The sequence below is a fragment of the Chelonia mydas genome, chromosome 11 (genome assembly GCF_015237465.2).
Source record: "Chelonia mydas isolate rCheMyd1 chromosome 11, rCheMyd1.pri.v2, whole genome shotgun sequence".
Lineage (NCBI taxonomy): Eukaryota > Metazoa > Chordata > Testudines > Cheloniidae > Chelonia > Chelonia mydas.
In genome coordinates this window covers 46,839,001-46,858,946 of record NC_051251.2, presented here as the reverse complement: position 1 = coordinate 46,858,946, position 19,946 = coordinate 46,839,001, and the positions used below count along the sequence as shown (strand labels likewise).

The following is a 19,946-nucleotide window of genomic DNA, read 5'->3' as shown; positions in this document are numbered from 1 at the left end:
CTACCTGCCACCGTATCTACCACTCCTCCTAGTTCAGTATCATCCGCAAATTTGCTGAGAGTGCAATCCACACCATCCTCCAGATCATTTATGAAGATATTGAACAAAACCGGCCCCAGGACCGACCGTTGGGGCACTCCACTTAATACCGGCTGCCAACTAGACATGGAGCCATTGATCACTACCTGTTGAGCCCGACAATCTAGCCAACTTTCTACCCACAAAAGATGCAGTGAAAAATAAGACTACTTAGTTCGTCTAAAGCACTTTTAATCAGTAGATCTCAAAACACCTTACAAAGGGGGTCAGTAGCATTATCCCTATTTTAAGAGATGTGGAAACTGAGGGACAGAGGGGAAGTGACTTGCCCAGGATCACCCAACAGGCTAGTGGAAGAGACAAGAATAGACCCCAGTCTCCTGTGTCCCAGTCCAGTGCTATGTCCAGTTGACACTATTTCAAGTTTGAGGAGAGAAAAGTCAGGATACCAATGCTGTTAGCCTACTGGAAAAGCCACTTGCATTTGGTAGCAAAAGTGTGAGGAGCACTTTTTGATAAGTGTGTAACTTTCGCCATTGGCCCAGCACATGCATCCAAGGTTATGTGCAGTATTAACAGTAAAAGGTGGACTCTTGTGAAGCTAAAATCCAAGCGTGCTCACATTCAGGTGCCACCAATGAGAGGTATGTGTATTAGTTATTGGTCAAAGAAGAACAGTGATGATATCCTGAGTGTATTTCCAGCTTGTGAAGCAGATGGTTTCAAACACAATTTCTGTAATGGTGGTGAAAATGACTTTGTCTCATCTACACTAGCAATCAAATAATATTTAACACCAGTTTAGTTGGAACTGAAGTACGACTCACTGCCGACTATTGCCTGTAATAATACTTACCTCCAGTATAGAGCTTTTCATCTTCTAATCTCAAAGATCTTTACCAAGGAGGGTCCGTATCATTCTCCCCATTTTTGCAGGTGGGGAAATTGAGGCACAGGGAAGACATGACTTGCCCTATGTCACCTAGTAGGCTAATTGCAGTCCAGTTGTTTGTTCTAGACAGACCGTTAGATGTGAAGGTTTTCTTCTTTTCTGCCAAACGGATTGCAATGGGAGGATGAGGTGGCTATGTTTGTGGGGATACTGCACGTCCAGAGTTCTGAGGATAGTGACACATCCTGCTTCACAGTTACTGAAAACCATTGTAGAATTCTGAGTCAGTAATGGTACAGCATGCCTGTGCTGTGATTAGCTGAGGCTATTCCATTTCAATGCAGTTGACAAACCGTCATTCTCTCTGTCAGTGCTACATGAAGACCCAGACCAATACACTTTTTTTTCCATGAGAGCCAGAACATTGCTAGGGGTGATATTTGTCCCCCCCACACCCACTTTTTTTTTAAATAAAGTTTTTTAGAAAGAAAAATAGAGTTTCTAAGGACAGATCAGTTATGATTCCTGTTGTGTTTAACTCTCTGCCTTATTAGCATAAGCAAAGTGATTTGTGCTAGAATGTTTTTTATTCCTAATTTTCTATTTTTCACAATGTATCCTTATTATATTTCTCAAAAAGAACAGGAGTACTTGTGGCACCTTAGAAACTAACACATTTATTTGAGCATAAGCTTTCATGAGCTACAGTTCACTTCATCAGATGCATGTTGGTTTTACGCCTTTCTCCATGGCCACCCTCTTATTTTTTTTTCTAAAAATTACCGTGCTAAAACAGCCCTAGCCAAGACTAGCTCTCACGTCTTTCACTTCTCCTTAAGCTACACATTTATGTGGAATGCCTCGGTGAATCATGCAGTTTTTCAGTGTTTCATACAATCTCATTCTTCAAAACACTTTCTGGGAGATAAAATCTAATACGTGAATTCACATAACTAATCTGGTTTTTAATTATCCATTTCTCCACTGCATTGCTCCAAGTGCGAAGAATTCTGTAGTTAAATGACACTTTACAGACAAGCAGTGTGGGCACAGGCACTTGCTTATACAGAGTTCTCACAAGTTAGTGAGAAACCCAGTTTCATAAATGTCCCAACTGCTTTGTGAGAGAGGCTGATAAGTGAGCAATTATATTTTTAGTACCTGTCATGTAGTCATTAATTATAAAATGATCATTTCATTTACCCGCTACTTAAATGCTTAAAGTTCTTTCTTCATTACGTGAACTTGCAGAAGAAAATCTCACATTCTAGACCAAATCAAAATCAATGTACTCTTAATTTCCTGAGATGGTCTTTAACATCTTGCAAATTTAATCTTAGATAGATATTGTGGTGTTAGCTGTGAATGTTTAGAGCTGCCACTAGGGGGTATAGGGCAAGGATGTAAGAGTCTGTGTAAACAGGAAATTTAGCTAGTCTTGCATTTACCCGAGCCATGGTGTGCTGGATCTCTGTAATCACTACAATATTAAGGGTTTCTTCAAATGTTATAACTTGCATCCAAGAGTTTTAAACGTGTTGGCTGAGAATCTCGTTGGGCTGTTAATGGTGCCCCTCTCACCCCAAGAAGTCTTGGAACACTAGGGCAGTTTCAAAGACTGAAAGAAAGCTGATTTTGTGCCAATTTTTAAAAAGAGTAAATGGGATGATCCGGGTAATTACAGGCCTGTCAGTCTGACGTCAGTCCCAGGCAAGATAATGGAGTGGCTGATACAGGACTCGATTTATAAAGAATTAAAGGATAATTAATGCCAATCAACATAATTTCATGGAAAATAGATCGTGTCCTACTAGATATTTTTTATTTTTTAAAATTCTATCAAGTTTGGTTGTTAAAGGTAATAGTGTTGCTGGAATATACTTTGACTTCCTTAAAGTATTTGACTTGGTACTGTATTATATTTTGATTAAAAAAATTAGAAACATTAACATCTTAAATAGATTAAAAACTGGCTAACTGCTAGGTCAAAAAATATAGTTGTAAACATATAATCATTATTGAGCGCATATGCTCCTAGTGGAGTCCCGCAGGGATCAGTTCTTGGCCCTACGCTACTTAATATTTTTGTTAATGACCTGGAAGAAAACAAACATAAAATCATCACTGATAAAGTTTGCAGGTGACCACAAAAATCAGGGGAGTTGTTGATCCTGAAGAAGACAGGTGACTGATAGAGTTATCTGGGCCTCTTAGTAAGTTGGGCTCCAGCAAACAATATGCATTTTAATATGGCTAAATGTATACATCTAGGAACAAAGAATATAGGCCATATTTATGAGATGGGGGACTCTATCTTGGGAAGCAGTTACTCTGAAAAAGTCTGGGGTTCCTGGTGGATAATCAGCTGATCATGAGCTCCCAATGTGACACTGTGGCCAAAAGGGCGAATGCAATGCTTGGACGGATAAACAGGAATCTCAAGTAGGAGTAGAGAAGTTATTGTACCTCTATATTTGGCACTTAGAACAGCTGCTGGAATATTAGATCCAGTTCTGGTGTCAACAGCTCAAGAAGGATGCTGATAAATTGGAGATGGTTCAGAGAAGAGCCATGAGAATGATTAAAGGGTTAGAAAACATGCCTTAAAGTGATAGATTCAAGGAGCTTAATCTATTTAGCTTAACAAAGAGAAGGTTAAGGGGTGACTTGATTACAGTCTGCAAATGCCTACACAAGGAACAAAGATTTAATAATGGTCTCTTCAATCTAGCAGAGAAAGGTATAACACGATCCAATGGCTAGAAGTTGAAGCTAGACCAATTCAGACTGGAAATATGGTGTATGGTTTTTAATGGTGAGAGGAATTAACTATTGAAACAATTTACCAAGGATTGTGGTGGATTCACAATCACTGACAATCTTTAAATCAAGATCAGATGCTTTTCAGAAAACTCGGGATGCGTGGCTGTGCATTACAGGCACTATCAAACTCATTATTTGTAGACCAAACCAGAGGACTGCTAGTGTCTTGGATGTTGTGACTGATGTACTGTTGACACTTACTATCATCTTCCTGAAATGAGAGCAAGCAAAAAGCACATTATTTAGGCTTTTGAATGTCTTCTAACTTAGTTATATTTCTTCTGGAAAATGCAATATCTTATGTCTCCCAGCTTTAGATTTATTTTTTCATGCAGATGCAGATATGTTAACTTAATGCCACTCTAATTGGTACTTATAATTGCCAAAGCAAAGTTTTATGGAAAGTCTTGGATTTATTATTTTAGATCCAACATACTAAAACACACCACACACATACAATGCCATTAAAATGAATCAATCAGATTTGCTCTTAACCAGTTCTTAATCTGATCTAACTGCAGGAGATTTTCATTTCCCCAGTAATATGTTTATTTTATTTTAAAAATTTTTCCTGTGTGAGCTGCCATATTATTTCATGCCATGAGCCAAGAATGCACATTCATGTGGGTACATTCTTGCCTTTTGGCCCCTAGGCTAACAGATGCTGGATGTGATGCAGCAGTAAAATGTTCAACCCTTGTTTCCACTCATGGAAAATTCTCCAGCTTGTTCCCATTCATGGATCCTCTGGTTAATTTTTTGCATCTTTGGCTCCAAATGGTCCCAAAGTGCTTCCACCACTACTCTATCTATTTGACTCCAAATTCAAGCTCATTCAGTTCTATCACACGGTAACAAATAGTTGAAATCGTTGCTAAACAGAAATATTGTTCCTCTTATAGATGGACCTGAACTAAAGCTCTGGATCTGAACACCCATAGATTCTGGATATGAAATTCCTCAAAATTTGCAGCTGAGCCCCAAACTCCAGACTCAAATATCCCTGGAAATTCAGATGTGAATAAAAAGTTTACAATTTGGACCATCTGTAACTGGAACCTTATTTGTAAGGGAATATGGGGGGAGGAGTGACACAGGTGAATGAGATAAGATCATACGAGTCCTCTGACATGCAGTAAGTTTTGAAACTAATCAGTTTAGGTCAGTCTCCCACCATTTTGTGGCAAGCTAGAAACAAGTCTTTGGTTCAAACTAATATTCAGAGCAGGAGCTGCTACCATGGTGTCTGTCTACGTTGACAGTTTTGGGGAAATCTCCCATTGTAGCACTAGCACCAATGTGGTGATGGAAGCGCTAATGTAGAAAGCGCTAATGTAGAAAGCACTAATGTGTCTTAACCATTGAATCATCTAACCCATGCTTTAGAGGTGTTGTCTAACTGTGAGGCTTAGAGTAGATACCATGCTAAATAGTGTGCTAGACCACATTGTGATGACAATAGGGGCTGGCCTATACTAGCATTCTGATCCTTGAGCTACGCTGGTGCTAATGGCTGGCTATATGATCCTCAACAAGTCATCTAATTTCTCTCTGCCTCTTACGTTTTCTATCTGTAAAAGGGCATAATACCTGCCTCATGAAATCTTTAGAGGCTTATTTAATTGATATTTGCAAAAGCTCCTTAGCTAAAAGGTGCTATACAAGTGCACATTGTGTTTTGGTATCTCTAAATAAAAGCAAAGAAAGCAATACACTAAAAGTTCTATTGGGTGATCACAGAATATGCATCTCCCAGTAGCTTCATTGCAAGACTCATTAAAACCTTTTTCTTTAAAAGAATGGAGAATGGCTCATTCCTTACGCAAAACCATGTATGTTCTTCTCCATAAAGATGTTCTGATTAGTTAAGGATAACAACAAATAGTTGGTTGTCATTAAAGCGGAGTGAATAATTTGCTACAAATAACTAATAATTTTAGCTGCTTCGTTTCTGTCTGTCTGTCTCCGTAAGGGCCAGACTGTCAACCCTTTAATCACAAAATTATTCTCACTGACTTCAATGGGACTGGTTATATGAGTAAGGGGCTTGCACTCTGGCCTTAAATATCCATGAGCAGTGTGTGATTTCCTCAAAATTATTGGTAATTTTGAATTTATTCAGTAAATTGCTTTGTGAATTAGTGTGTGCTCAAGGTGGTGGTGGAGAGGAGATTAAATGCAACAGCTGACTGCAAGTATCTGATGCTCAGTATTCCAAATTGGAGCTGTATTGTCTGGTTGCAACCAGGCACGTAAATCAGACAGTATTGTTTCTCTTGCCGTAATACACAAGCATAACTTGTACCAAGCACTCTGCTCCAAATGCTCATGCATATAAGTAAGAAGGGATAAGTTCAGGCCAACGGAGATTCCTTTTCATATCCCAGGTAATGCTTCTGTAAATGTGCTTGTGATCACCCAGCTTTAGTTGTCATAGAACAGTTTAGACATGGTGATGTATCTGATAGGTAATGTGCTCATTTATTTCACTAACAGTTTTATTAAATGCTGTCTTGGCAAAAGTAAAAATAAAACAAGCCAACTTGTTTCTTCCTGACAATCACCTGGTAATATTAGAGCCACAAAATGCTTGACATTTTCCAAGGAACAACCTCGAGGCTTGAGCAAAAAGTATCAGTTTATCATATATTCATTAGTATTATTCGTTGTTTGACTGGACTGGATATTATCTTGGACGTGTGTTAATTTCATTTGTGATTTGTCTTGCCAGGATGATGGCAGAGTAGCATTAATGAATATACATATTTCTGTGTTTAATGATTTCAGCCTCAAGATCATGAAAAATCCACAAGTTGGTTATTTACATCATTAATTTCAAAATAGTTTCATCATGTCCTACCTGTTTGATGACAATTTGAATAACAAGAAGCTTACATGCATTGTACATGGCAGTGGGTCGTAGAAGATACTTGGGCTTCTCTCTTTAATATTACATACTTTCTATATTAAAACATTTTTGGAGGGATGAATTTGGTGCCTGTGAAAGTGAGACGTGTAATGGACTAATTACTAGTGCCAAGTGTATTATGGATAGGAGCGGGAAAGAAAACTAGTAAATAAAATACATCCATCAAAGCTGCAGCTGATGCCAAAGTAACTGATGTAGGGGCAAAAATTCAATGGCAATTTTTGGTTTTGTTACAATTTTTTTTAAAAAACATAAATCTGTCTAACAAGGAGGATTTAGGAAACTCATGAGATTGGTAATTCTTTCATCTCCAGGCTAATGGTTCACATCTGACATCACAACAAAGTGAGTTCAGTGGTTTATATTTGGATTGTCAATTCTGATCCATAACCCAAAAGTGTCCACATCTCATAATCCAGTACCATCACAACTGACGCTATTTGGCATGTTTGTCAGTTTCAGCAGAGAGAGAGAGAGAGGGATTGAATAAGCACCTAGCCTGAGGTACCATCTCATCCCCAGAAGGTGATTCCTTCCTAATTGGGTATGAGTAGAGTTGGCTGAAAAATGGGGAAAATTATTTGAATAAAACTTTTCAAAATTGGTTCCTGTGGAGTGAGGACATAAGCACAAAGAACATAGCAGTATCCAACGAACTCCTGGACTGGGAAGTTCCTCCATTTTATTAAGCTCTCCCTGCAACACATACCCTGGTCCTCTCTAGTAACTGTGGAGGATCAGCAATTCTAAAACCACCCCACATCTCCCTTTTTTATTATAAAGATTAAAACTTCTATGTATATACATTATTTCAAATTGTTAAATGATAAACAAAACTTCAAATTCCTTATACATTTTTATCCTAGTATATTCCCATATCAGTTCTATTTAAATAGTCCTAAGAAGTATTCTAAAAATCAAGTCTTTGAAAGGGTCCGATCAATCTTCCAGACAGCGTTCTTGCTTCTATTGAATTTGTGCATGGAGTTTCCTGTGGGCGGGGCTTGCATTGTGACAGAGTACCTGCAGTGTTGGGAAATATTGAAGATGAACCTGATTTCTCCAGAGAACTCTTTTTGAAGTCTCCACTGGTTAGGATTTGGGAGTTTCTGACAAGTTCTATTCAGCTCTGAATGTCTGGGGGCTTTTGAGTCAAATTTTATTCCTTGGTCTCAGTTCAGACAGTGCTTTTGTTCTGTGCTGAACATTGAAGTTTGGTTATACAGAATTTTTATATCCGTATCCTGTTTTCAAAATTCCATTATCAGATATGGGGACTTCAGGAACTCCAAGTCTTGCAAATATTTACTTTTAGTTTCTGGATGACCTGTGCTGATGAGTATAGACAAGTCAATATATCTGAAGAAGTAATTGGCTACAATAACACACATGTCCTTTCCAGGAAAACAAATCTGCGGCTACCATGTGCCAAGGTCTGTCAGGTAGCTTTGCTGAGAGAGTGGTTTTGGTGACTTCTTTTATTGTATTTATTTTTTTACATAACTTGCAGCTCTCTATTAAGGTCTGAATTTGCCTACTGAAACTGGGCCACCATACAGATAGTTATTGTGCTCATGCCCTGCACTTGTTTATACCTTGGTGTCCCTTGTAGATTTTAGAAAGCATCTCTTTCTGAAGTACCTTCGGTATAAAAATGTGCTGTCCTTTCGGAAGCAGGGCATCGGCTATGTGAAGGTCATTTTGGTTGGCCCTGCTAGTATGGTAATAGGTCTGTTGGAAATTGACCCCACCTTCTTTGGCAGAGTTGAGTTAGTTTTTTGGCAGGTCTCATTCTTTAGTTGTTTACCTTTAATTTGCAGCAATCATCCGGCAGATGCCAGATTTGCTGCCAAGACATGGTCAGTGTGAACTTAGACATCTTTCTTTAAAGTTGCCGCTGCTTCTGTTGGTGGCTGCTTAATCAGGGCTATAGATAGCACTCTTAGCAGCAAATATTTTCTCTAGGTGTTCAGTCTCAAAAGTAAATTGCATCAGCTGTTGTTGAAATCTTTGAACCCTAGTTTGAAGCTCAGCCAATGGTTTTAAACCCAGTGATGGCACTAAGGGCTTGTGGTTTTTCTGTGTTAAAATCGAAGCTTAACAGATAGGCACTGAGCTGTTCATGTGCCCCAATGACTGCTAATGCTTCCTTTTCCAGTTGAGCGTACTGCAGCTCGGTTTCTATGAGGCTTCTCGATATGAATGCAACTGATCTCTTTCTGGCTGCTTTTGTGAGCACTGCTCCTAAACCATATGAAGATGCATCAGCTGCTACTGTTGTTGGATAGTTTACTAGCTATTGTGTCGAAACAGGTGGAGCTGTCAGTAGTTTTTATTTTATTAAATGTGGTTGTCGTCTCCCTCATGGGAGATCCACATGTTGGGACGCTCATGGGTTTTTTAGATGAGCTAAATTTTGGTAGGAATTTCCCAAAATGAGCTTTCATGTCCAGGAGTCGTCTTACCCAAGAAATGTCTTGGGGTTCAGGTAAGGTGAGTCATTAATGGCACCAATTTCTAATTTTTACTCTCCCGACAGCATTTATAGGTCAAGGTGTATCTTGTTTAGTTTGCTTTTTGCCACTTATGAATTCCAGTTTCTCTACTACGTATAATCCTTTTATTGTTGCCAGCCTTCGTAGGGGTGGTGTTAGCCGTTGTATTTCATATTTTTTGAAGAACTTTCCATCATTTCTCCAGTTTCCCAAAAAACTGGCCACAAACATCAAAAGTAGTATTGCTAGCTCCACGTACAATTATATGTGGTCTTGGGATGGAGATCTGCCATGATATTTTTTTGGAATTGCAGTGATTGCTGCCCCAATATCAGTTTTAAATTTAAGGTTTCAACTGTTGAGATTCATGCATATGTATCAAGGTGTTGTCTGTTCTATTGAGGAAGTAGTCCCTAAAACTATGGACTCGTTGTCATCTGATATCACTTCCTCTTGGATTGTTTCCACTAATCTTAGTGATCTGCATGCTATTGCAAAATGTCTCATTTTGTGGCATTTGATAACTTCTGCCACTTTTGACACTGTTGCCAGCTGTGGCGTCTTGCCATATCTTCTGCACCTTTCCTTTCTTCCCTCATGTTAAGGTTCTTGGGCATCCCATGCTTTAATTCACTATTCTTATGTATATAAATTTAAGACTGCTCTTCTCACAATTCTTTTCTGTTTATTGTGTCAGTGCTGTCTGATGAAGTCTCCCCTGTGTTGCTGTCATGCAAGTCACATTGCTGTTTCTTTCTCTTTCTTTCTTTTGCTATAGCTTTCGCTAGTGTGAGATTTGGATCTATCTGAAGCTGTGCTAATACTGGTGTGTCTTATGCCAACAACTATCTTGTCTCCTATTAATTTGTCTTTTAATGTTCAACATTTGCAACATACAGCAAGACTATGAACTGCAGTAATAAAGGCCTCGGTTGTTTTTTCCCCTTCTTCCTGGCACCTTCTATTAAATTTGACCCTTTGATATATAATGTTTTGTCTGCCTATGAAATGGGCATCAAAATCTTCTTTCCCTCTGGTATATTATTTTCCCTCATCAGTGAGAGGTACAGCACACAGGATGTCATCATCAGCATCGCTCATGGCAAATATCAGGACATTTACCTGGTTTCTGGCGCTTTTTGTATTAAGCCAGAAGCCATCCGGAATTGTTGAAATCTCTCAATCCACCAAGGCCAGCTGCCTGAGTTGTTAAAATCACACTTCTTTAACAGAATCACTTGCACTATGGGCTCCAATGCTGCATCGAGACATGGCTCTGCCTATTTCCTGCTGCCATGTTCACTGGTCGTCTCCCTGATTTTTCCATTTTCTCACTCACCACTAGCCAGTCTGGAGGTGTCTCTTCCTTATCCTTTCTTTAGAAGAAGGGATTCACTCACTTCTGACACTATGTAGTGTGAGGACGTAAACACACAGAGCCATGCATTAAGCAGTAAGAAGAGAAGTCCCTGATTGGGAAATGCTTCCATTTATTATTTATTATTTATTATTATTCCACCTTTGTAAGATGTATCCTGGTTCTCTCTGGTAACTGTGGAGGACCAGGAACTCATTCCACAGTTCACTTTTGTAGGGTTTGAAATGAACTCATTTGTCACTGGACATTTATCACTTGGATTTTAAGAAACTGGATTAAAATAAATGTATTAAAATTGATTTTAAAATCATCATAATCATTTTTCATATATAGAAACTTGTTTTCTTACTGAAAAATGGGGTTTTGGTAAATGAAGAATTTCCACAGTGATTTTGATTAAAATGTCAAAGTTTTGATTAAATTTTTTTGTGAATAAAGTTCTTAATTTTTCATGAAAACTATAATTTTTAAAAAAAAGTCTGTTTATTGATGGAAAAACTGTCAGAAAAACCTCCACTAGGGATGAGCATGTTGATGGGCCATGTAGAGAAGTTTACACTGTTACTGTTTGTGGTGTACCTGTTTGCCGGCTAAGCAGAAGTCTCCCTTCTCTGAGACTGTCAGTCTCACAATTTATATGAGCACTAAATTGACATGAAAAATAAAAGTATGAGTAATAAAGCCAATTATATTGTACCCACATTAAAAGCTGCAGGAGAAGAGAACAGCATAATTAGCCTGCATCATAAAGGGGTGCTGGTACAGCATGCTCTCTTCCAGAAGCTATGAAATCTGCTCATTTAAGTAATCCCATTGCAGTGTGTGGTTAAAACAATGCAGACATTGATTTTCTGAAATGTGATTCTGAAAATATGAATGAACAAAGATTTCCAAGAGGAGAAAAACAAGAGCAAGAAATCCAAGTGGAGAGCATGAAGGAAACAATGACTCATTCATTGTTTATAAACTGAAACATGTTTGGTATGTTTAACTTTCTCTGGTCAGGTCTTTTTTTATTTTTCATTGCTTGCAAATGTTCAAACCGTCTCAAAAAGGTGAGAGTTCTGGCCTGTTTTTTGTGCACTGGATGCACTAAAAATGATTGATTAGACCAGGGAAGTACTGATCCTGGACAGAGTTTAGGCATTTGTCCTAAGGAACTCATTGGTGATGAACATAAGCATGGTCAGCTGGAACCCTTTCATAAGAGAGCTTCCCTTGGGTCTCCATGAAGGGCAAATATCAGCCTTCATTTCAAGGAAGGTATTAGGCCTTTTCCTTGTGAAGTTAGCCTGAAAATATAATTCTTTTGGGAGGACTGAAGACAAGAAGCATCTAGGCTCCATTTCTGCAGCAGGAGGCTGGGGAATCCTGAAGATTTCCCCTCCCCCTTCACTCATGCCCATATTTTTATGTTAGTCAGTTAAGTTTGAGGTATATTCCGAACAGTTGTCTTGCACCTTCACCCTAATCCTCAAGATAGCTCTGTGCATGGTCTGATCATGGTGGACAGCAGTTAATTATGTTGCGGGAGGAGATGCAAGCCATTGGGACACAGCTCACCCCAAAATGCTACGGTCTCCCCTGCTTTTTAAAATTATGGTTCCTCTCTGAGGCTGGGGCTGAGCTGGTTGCTGCTTACTCAGGCAGCTGCTGCATTGTAGGCACTCCCACCATTGATGTAGACATGGCAGCTACTACAAGGGGAACTTTTCTTCTGTCTTTAGTAGCACTTTTAGGAGTGCACCATGTAGTCGCCCCTCATCCAGCAGCTGCTCCAGCATATTGAAGATATAGGGCTGAGCTTTATTGCATTGAGTGGGAGTTCTAAAGAGATTGCAGCCTGCCTTTTCCCACATCTAGTGACTGCCTGTCCCTCTCCATCCCAGCTTGGTATCTGAAGAAATGGGAGGGAGCCTAGAAACGCATTACCCGCCCTAGAACTCCCACACCAGCCAGGTGAAACCATCTCACCCTAGCCTCCCTTTTCCTATGTGCCAAGGGATATTTGCTCCTCCACAAAAGCAGATAGGGAGACTTGTGCACTTCAGGAATAGAAGGGGAGCCATTCCTAAGGGATCCCGAAACCCACACCAGAGGAGCCTGCAACCCAGCCAACCACCCCACAGCAGGAGGAGTCACCTGGCAACACCACTGTCATCAGAGGTTGCCTGGTGCCCACCTCTCACCAGTGCTGCTACTGTAAAGAACAACTGATAGATAGGGAAGCGCCGAGAGCAGAAAACACTGTGTCACAAAGGAGGGGGCTGGAAAGACTGTTGAATTTGGGGAGGAGTATAGAACTGCTAGACGAATTATTTTTGTGGGCGTAAGGAGAAGTTCAGAATGTGAATAGTATTAGTTGATGGTTTTGGAAGGTAGAAGGTTTGTCTTACACAGGTGTGTCACCAAATTAGGTGGAAAACATTTGAGGGAGCCCCTTGTTAAAATGTTGGCAACTTACCGCTGTGCATGCACTCTTTTAGAGATTGCAAGTTTGGGAAAAGAGATCTGGAAGGGTAAGTGTTAAGAGAGAATTACCACCATTGATTTCCTGCATGAATCTTGATATTTAAAAGTAATTTTTGGAGTATGAGTAGCTTTACAACCATTGTTACCATCCACCTACCCTGAACAAGGCAAGAATAAGAATTTCTCCCAGTGGTTTTTTGCCAGTCTATATTATGAGACATTATAGATTCTTTCAAGTGAGCGAAGATCACTAAAAATCTTTTGATATCTTGAACCAGAACAGCATTTTTTTCCAATCAATATTTGTCTTCAAACTGACTACATACCACTGTACTCAATAATGGATAATGATAGTCTATTCATTTCCTTGGAACCCAACTGCAAGTTGCTCTAGGGCCCAATCTTATTCCTGTCTAATCACAAGGTAGCAGAAGACAGGAGCTGAGTCAGGGCCATTGAAAGGTGGTGTATGCTGAATGCCAAAAGCCTGTTACAATTAGCTGCAATTATGTGGTAATGAGGAGCGGTGGCCCAGATTCCAGGGCAATACACTGTAAAATATGCACCGTTTATGCTCCTGCTGATTCCAGTGAAGATGGACTATTGGCTATTGAAGTTAGTCACTTGTCAGTGTGAATAACTTTTCTGAAAAACATTTTCATTACTTTATTTTTATTTATTAGGATTTTATCAGTTTTCATTAGGATTTTATACTTGGCATTTTTAGTGATGAGGAAAAGCAAGGGGAAGGTGGATTGGGGGGAAGAAAGTGGGAAGAAGCAAATTCCTTTGGGATTTAGGATGCTAAAATAGTTCTGGGATACACAAGTCAAAACTTGGCATTCCTGGCTCTGAGCCAGTGCAATATTATTATTGGCCATGGTGGACAAAATTTCAGTCTTTACTGAATACATTATAATTGTTTTGCCATATGCTTTCTAAATGCATACATATAATGATGTCTGTATACTGAACATCATAACTTTGGAGTAAAGATGACATCATCTTGTTAAGGTGTCAGAAAATATCCTTGATTTAGTACAGACAGGCTACAGAAGATGAAGTTAAAATAATGCTAATAATAAAGATACTGATTACAACATAAAATGACAGTATCACTATGTAATACCATTTTTGAAAGAACAAATTTCATTTTAATCTTTTCAATTTGAGACATAGGCTTTTTAAAAAATGAGTGTAGAAATCCATTACTATTTTTAATTATTCCAAAAAATAGATGTTAAAAAAATCTAAGTCCAGTTATGTCTGTTGGACTTAGTGAACAATATGGGGAAGTTTTTAACACCTGTAAATTCCTGTGGATGCTGAACAAAGCCAATGCACTCAATGGATTAAAGTCCAACATGTCAAATGCAGACGCTTATAGTTAAGTAGCTAAATCCAAATTTTTGTGTCTAATTATGTAGAAGCAGGTAGGTGAGGGAGTGTAAAACCTAATGGACAGAGCTGGTCAGAAAATATTTGGTTTTTTTCCCCCATGGAAAATTTAGACTTTTCGGTGAAAAATAAAAAACTGAACATCTTTGTCAAAAGCTTTGAAATGAAAACTGAAATATACAATTTGGAAATGTTACCAAGGTGCCTCATGTCCCCATTCTTCCCTATGGGTTTGGTTTTCTAGTAGGACTACATGATACACCACGATCTCCTCTCTTGGTAAGGCATTGGATTGCACAAAGGGAGCCCCTGTCTGTGATGAATCGTGGGAGATGAGGTCCAGTTGCATAGAGGAGAATGGTTACATGAGGCAGTTGAACTACAACTTCCATGAGGCATCAGAGTGGCATTTCCAAATTGAAACTTGCTGGGTTTTGGATGTTCCTCTCATTTTTATTTTTATTGTATTTATTAATAATAATAATATTTATTATTTAATCCAAACCACCCACAGAGTTTAAATTTTCCATGGAAAGCAGACAGTTCTTATGAAAGATGTTTTTAAATCAAAACCTAATTTTTTCTGTCAAATATTTTTGACAAATTATTTGGCCAGCCTTAACTGATGAAAGCCGGTGGGAACTGGTGAGCTTGGAAAGTGGTCCTGTCGCTCTTGTGACAATCTGTCCCTTCTCTGATCTCATTGGAGTCCCTCCACACATGTGGGGGCTGTGGAAGGAACTCTTTTTGCCATTATTCCTTTCTAAACCACACAGGCATTTCACAAGTAAATTATACACGTTCCATCTGAAATGAATCCCCCTCCACAATGTGACCCTGTCCCCGGCAGGGTCGTCCAGGGCTATAGCTGTTGGGGGAGCTATCTGAGGATTTTAGGGAGCTGGATTTTAATACAAAGTTACAGAGTGTCTAGTTGATCTCTAGGATTCCATACTCCTCTCTACCTCTGGGTCTAACTGTAGTGTAGGAGAAAATACTGGATTATGATGACTGACTGGAGAGGGCCCTCTGTCTGTACCTTTTTAGATGGCTGCAAGACTGACCAAGATTTCAGCAGATACTCTTAGATTTTCTCCATGTAAGAAAAATTTGTGGCTTACATTATTCAGCTAATGCAGAAACAGAATCTTTCATAGTGAGGGGATCAGTTTCTGTGTGTTCCCTGACCAACCCACCTCACAGTACTGATCTGCTTTATAAACAAGAAATATCCAATCTAGGAGGGGATTTTCAAAGGCACTAATTGTAGCTAGGTGCCTAAGTCCCATGAAAAGTCAATGGGAAATAAGCGCCATGTGTGTCTCTGAAAATTGCCCTGCAAGAGGTTAAGGAAGAAATGATTGCCAGTGAGTGATAGATGAGATTTCAAGGGAATGTCTTTCAAGAAAATGTTTGAGATTTTACTAGAAGGCCTGCACAATGAGAGAGCGAGCACTAAATTGCTCAGATACCACTGTGATGGGAGCAGTATAAAAACCTAAATAGTATTTCTTAATGATTATATGTATTGTTCTTTTATGGACATTTTGCAGAATTCATAATTTTTAACATGGAATGTGGTATTTTTTTTTTAACCTAAACACTTAAAAAAAATTTAAGACACCTCTTGGCATGACTTATCCTGCTGTTTGGTTCTGCTGCTGTATTTATGGCACCTTCCAGATTTAATTTGGTGTTTACATTGTATAATTTAATCATGTGTGATATCAATCTTAAGTTCACAAAAAATTAAATTACAATGGCTTTTTTTGTGGCCTCTTTACCATATCACTTACGCCAGATTAATTGCATTACCACCATTCGAGTTCCTCCTGATTTATGCTAGTTTGATGTCAGTCAGCTCCTAGCATCTTGTTTCAACTGTTTGAATCCTCTGAAGTCTTTTGGTACATACAATGGTGGTGCATTAGTGTTGTCAACTGAACTCAGCTGTCTTTCTTTTCCTCGCTCCCGTAGGGAAGGTCTGCTTTTGTGTCGTAATGGTCCCACCAGCTGCAAACACCATTCTCTGCTTCAGCCAACTGTAGGTTATTAGGTCACGAGTGCCAAAAATTATGAGTAGTGCTTCAATTTGCATAGTTATTATCCACACATCATTCAGAGTGAATAAAAGCCAGATTGTAAAATAATTACGATCTCTTGAAGTGGAGCCAGCCCCACAAACCATATCCATCAGTCTTCATTAATTTGTATACAGTTCTTTTAACAGAACAAACTTTCTGAAGGTACTCGCATGGGAATGTTGAAGCAGCTGCACAACTTTTATTTTGAAGAAAAAGTTGAGCCTCAGAACAGCGTGTTTGAGAGAGAGAGAGAGAGACTGCATTTAAGACTTTGACCAGCATGTGTAAGAAGTGTTCTCATGGCTGGACTAATCTAACACATTTTTACCTGGGTAAAACTTGGCAAAGTTTCACATTTTCTTTCCACAGTTGAAAGGAATCCAGTACAATTCCCTCCTTCGATCAACTTGACTCCAGTGTTTTTGGATAGCCTGCACGGTTTGGTAGTGCACAGACGTGCCTGTCTTATGTGGCCTCTATGGCCCTTTTTTGCTCTTCTGTCAGAGAGAGGGAGGGAGGCTTCCCCCAGCACCAAAAAATCATTCTGTGTGCTCTCTGCAGCACAGTAGCTAAGAACAAGTTTCCAGATTACTCCCTGGGTTTTTTGGCGTTATTTGCAGGAAGAAGTCATCCCCCCCCCCTTTAAATGGATGATTGTGTTACAATCAAGAAAAAGCATCTCCAAAGACCTATTTTTAGGTAAGTGATGCTCTCATTACTTTGAACTGAAATGTTCCAGACTCTTCCCCTACATGCTTATTTATTAACTTAAGTTAATAAATATACAGAAACAAAGAAAATATTTCAGTGGATTAAGCCTCAAGTTTAACTTGGTGTGTCCCACTAAAACATTAGATGCTTTAGTAACTTGGAATTGTTCTTTCAGCTTGTACTGAAACTTTGTGGAAGTTGGGTTTTTTTTTTGTTTTTGTTTTTAACGTCATCAACTTTTTCAAGTTTTTTGTGAGAGATTTTCCTTGTGAAAGAGGCATGGCACTTGAAAAACTTTTTTTATTTACTAAAGCTCTGCAGTCTCCGAATGTTTTCTGAATTATTAAGCCCTTTAAATGCAGAACATTGTTCTTGCTTGGTTTGGCTGATTATGTCTGAATGGCAGAATTTTCATGCTGGAAATGAGACACCTTTCAGAGTGAAGTAGCTTGCTCACAGGGACTTAAAGCCAAGTTCTACATGTGATTAAAAAATGCATTTTATAGCTAGCTCATAGGAATAATTATGGAGGAAGATTAATGAATCAGAATTAGTTTTTTGTGTTTTGTGTGATCTTTTCCATGTATATTTTATCTGTGAAATATCCTGGTAATTTATGAGATTGTTTTTATTTTATCTCTTTACTTTCTGATTTCTAGTATATTTAATCAGTTGTAAAAGTCCTTTGGTGTAGATCTGGCTAACATAATCCAATACTCCAAAAATCCTCTCTCTTCCCTCTTGACTCAACTAGCTTGAAAGCTAGTGAACTTGCATGGGAATAGCATTGTTCTACTGCTATGAACAGGGATTGATGGCTGTAAAAAGAAAATAAAGCTACAATAGTTCACACTTTTGTTTATTACTAGTGACATCCTAAACACAGCTCTCAATCCTACTGGATAGAACATGATGACATTGATAGGGTATTGTAGTCACAGTGCTGATATGATAGATAAATATAAGATTATAGATGGCACTATAGCATGTACAGGGTTGTAATTTAATGGATGATGTCATAAACTATGCAAATGCAGTAATAATTGGTGTCTGAGCTTCAGAGGAAATTCAGACAAGTACTTGTACCAGGATTTTCTGTTGTTGTTGTTTAAATATTGGGGGCGGGGGGGGGGGGGGGGGGGGGAGGAAGGGGATGGAATCTTTAGAATATGATACCAGCAGAAAATCAGAATTTCTAAGGCATTGTGTAAATTAAGTAGCTGGAATATCAGCCGTAAACTTGAATAACTTGGATTTTGTGGATTTGCCACACAATATTCATGATGACTAAAACTGAATATGTTGCATTTATTTTATCAAAGACAAATATTTTTAATGTAAAAAGGTTTTGACTGAAGATTAAACAATGTGTAATATTTTCTTAATGTGACACCTTTTCCATTCAAATTAATAGTTTCAGGCAAATATATATCTGTTCACACATCTATAATTATTTTTAAGATGCTCAGTAATTATCCAATAAGCTTTGACAAATGTTGTCTAAAACACATATTCTTCACCCTCTTTTGAAGCAATTATAGTCATGGGTGAATGAGTATATACTTCCTGGTATGTTCAGAGCACTTCTGTGATGACTTTAATTGCTGCCAGAGCTCAAAGATGTAGCTAAGTCAGAGACAAATACTTTACTGAAGCTATTTTATGGAATTTTTCCCAAAGCGTATTCTGGGAGTAAATGTTAAATGAACAGAGTATTTCTGTTTATTACTTTTTACTTTTATTATTCAGCATTTCTGCTCAAACCCATTTCCCCCAAATCTGTTCTAAATGATGAACAGCTAACTGCTACTGCTGGCAACTGCAGGGCCGTAGAACTAAAAAACCCTAACATGGACGGCACCCTAAGATTTCACTGAGTAGCTATTACTGCTCAGTCACAGGAACTGTGTATATACTACAGAAATTTTTTAAGAAGTGTTTCCTCAGTCAAGACCAAACAGGAACAAAATCTCCTTGCCACATAAAAATTGTCACATGCAGTAAATAAAGATGTTATCATATGAAATATTGTAGCTGTGTTGGTCCCAGGATATTAGTGAGACAGGGTGGGTGAGGTAATATCTTTTATTGGACCAATTTCTGTTGGTGAGAGAGACAAGCTTTCAAGCTACACAGAGCTCTTCTTCAGATCTGGGAAAGGTACTAAGAGTGTCACAGCCAAATTCAAGATTGAACAGATAGTTTAGTGTAAGGTTTCAGAGTATTCAGAGGGTTTAGTATAAGTAGTTAGCACATATTCTAAGGGATCATTCAAGCTGAAGTGGCCCATTAACATCCCTGTAGTCATAGTGCAAAAAGGCGGGGTTAGTGCGTTACTGTTTGTTGTAATAAGCCATAAATTCGGTGTCTTTACTGAGACGATTTTTAGTGTCTAGCAAAATTATAAATTTATTAAACTGTGGGTTTTTTTGTTGTATTGCAGAGTAGCCTCCCAATTAGATGACGTCTGCTGCTGACCTTAAATTTCTTGTGCTCTGGAGACTACCTACTGGTCAGAGGACTTAAATTCAGTAGGTGGTCAGGACCCAGCAGATAAGCTGTTTACCAGGCAATGCAATTGTACATTCAAAGGGGTGGGCAGTCTGTTAGAAAGCATTTCTCTGCTCCAATACACCACTTTCAGATACAGACGAGCTTCAAACTTTTCAAAATTCTGTATGTTAATTCTATTTCAGGGGCAGATAGCTTCCTTAACCATTGATGT

The 19,946-nt window shown here is 38.6% G+C and overlaps 1 protein-coding gene across 8 annotated transcripts in view; it reads left to right on the top strand.

Annotated features, from left to right (window-relative positions):
* The window catches only part of PDE1A (phosphodiesterase 1A), a 373,600-nt gene that overhangs the window by 158,564 nt on the left and 195,090 nt on the right, over positions 1-19,946 (top strand). Inside the window, exon 1 of one of the 8 annotated variants that reach the window (XM_043525003.1) lies at positions 16,771-17,209. The exons of 5 other annotated variants lie outside the window; for them this stretch is intronic. In XM_043525003.1, coding sequence (XP_043380938.1) covers positions 17,157-17,209 — 53 coding nt within the window. In that variant the 5' untranslated portion in view covers positions 16,771-17,156. Of the gene's footprint in view, positions 1-16,770; positions 17,210-19,946 lie in introns of those variants that run through there. 2 more of the 8 variants (XM_043525002.1, XM_043524997.1) reach the window with 2 other exon arrangements.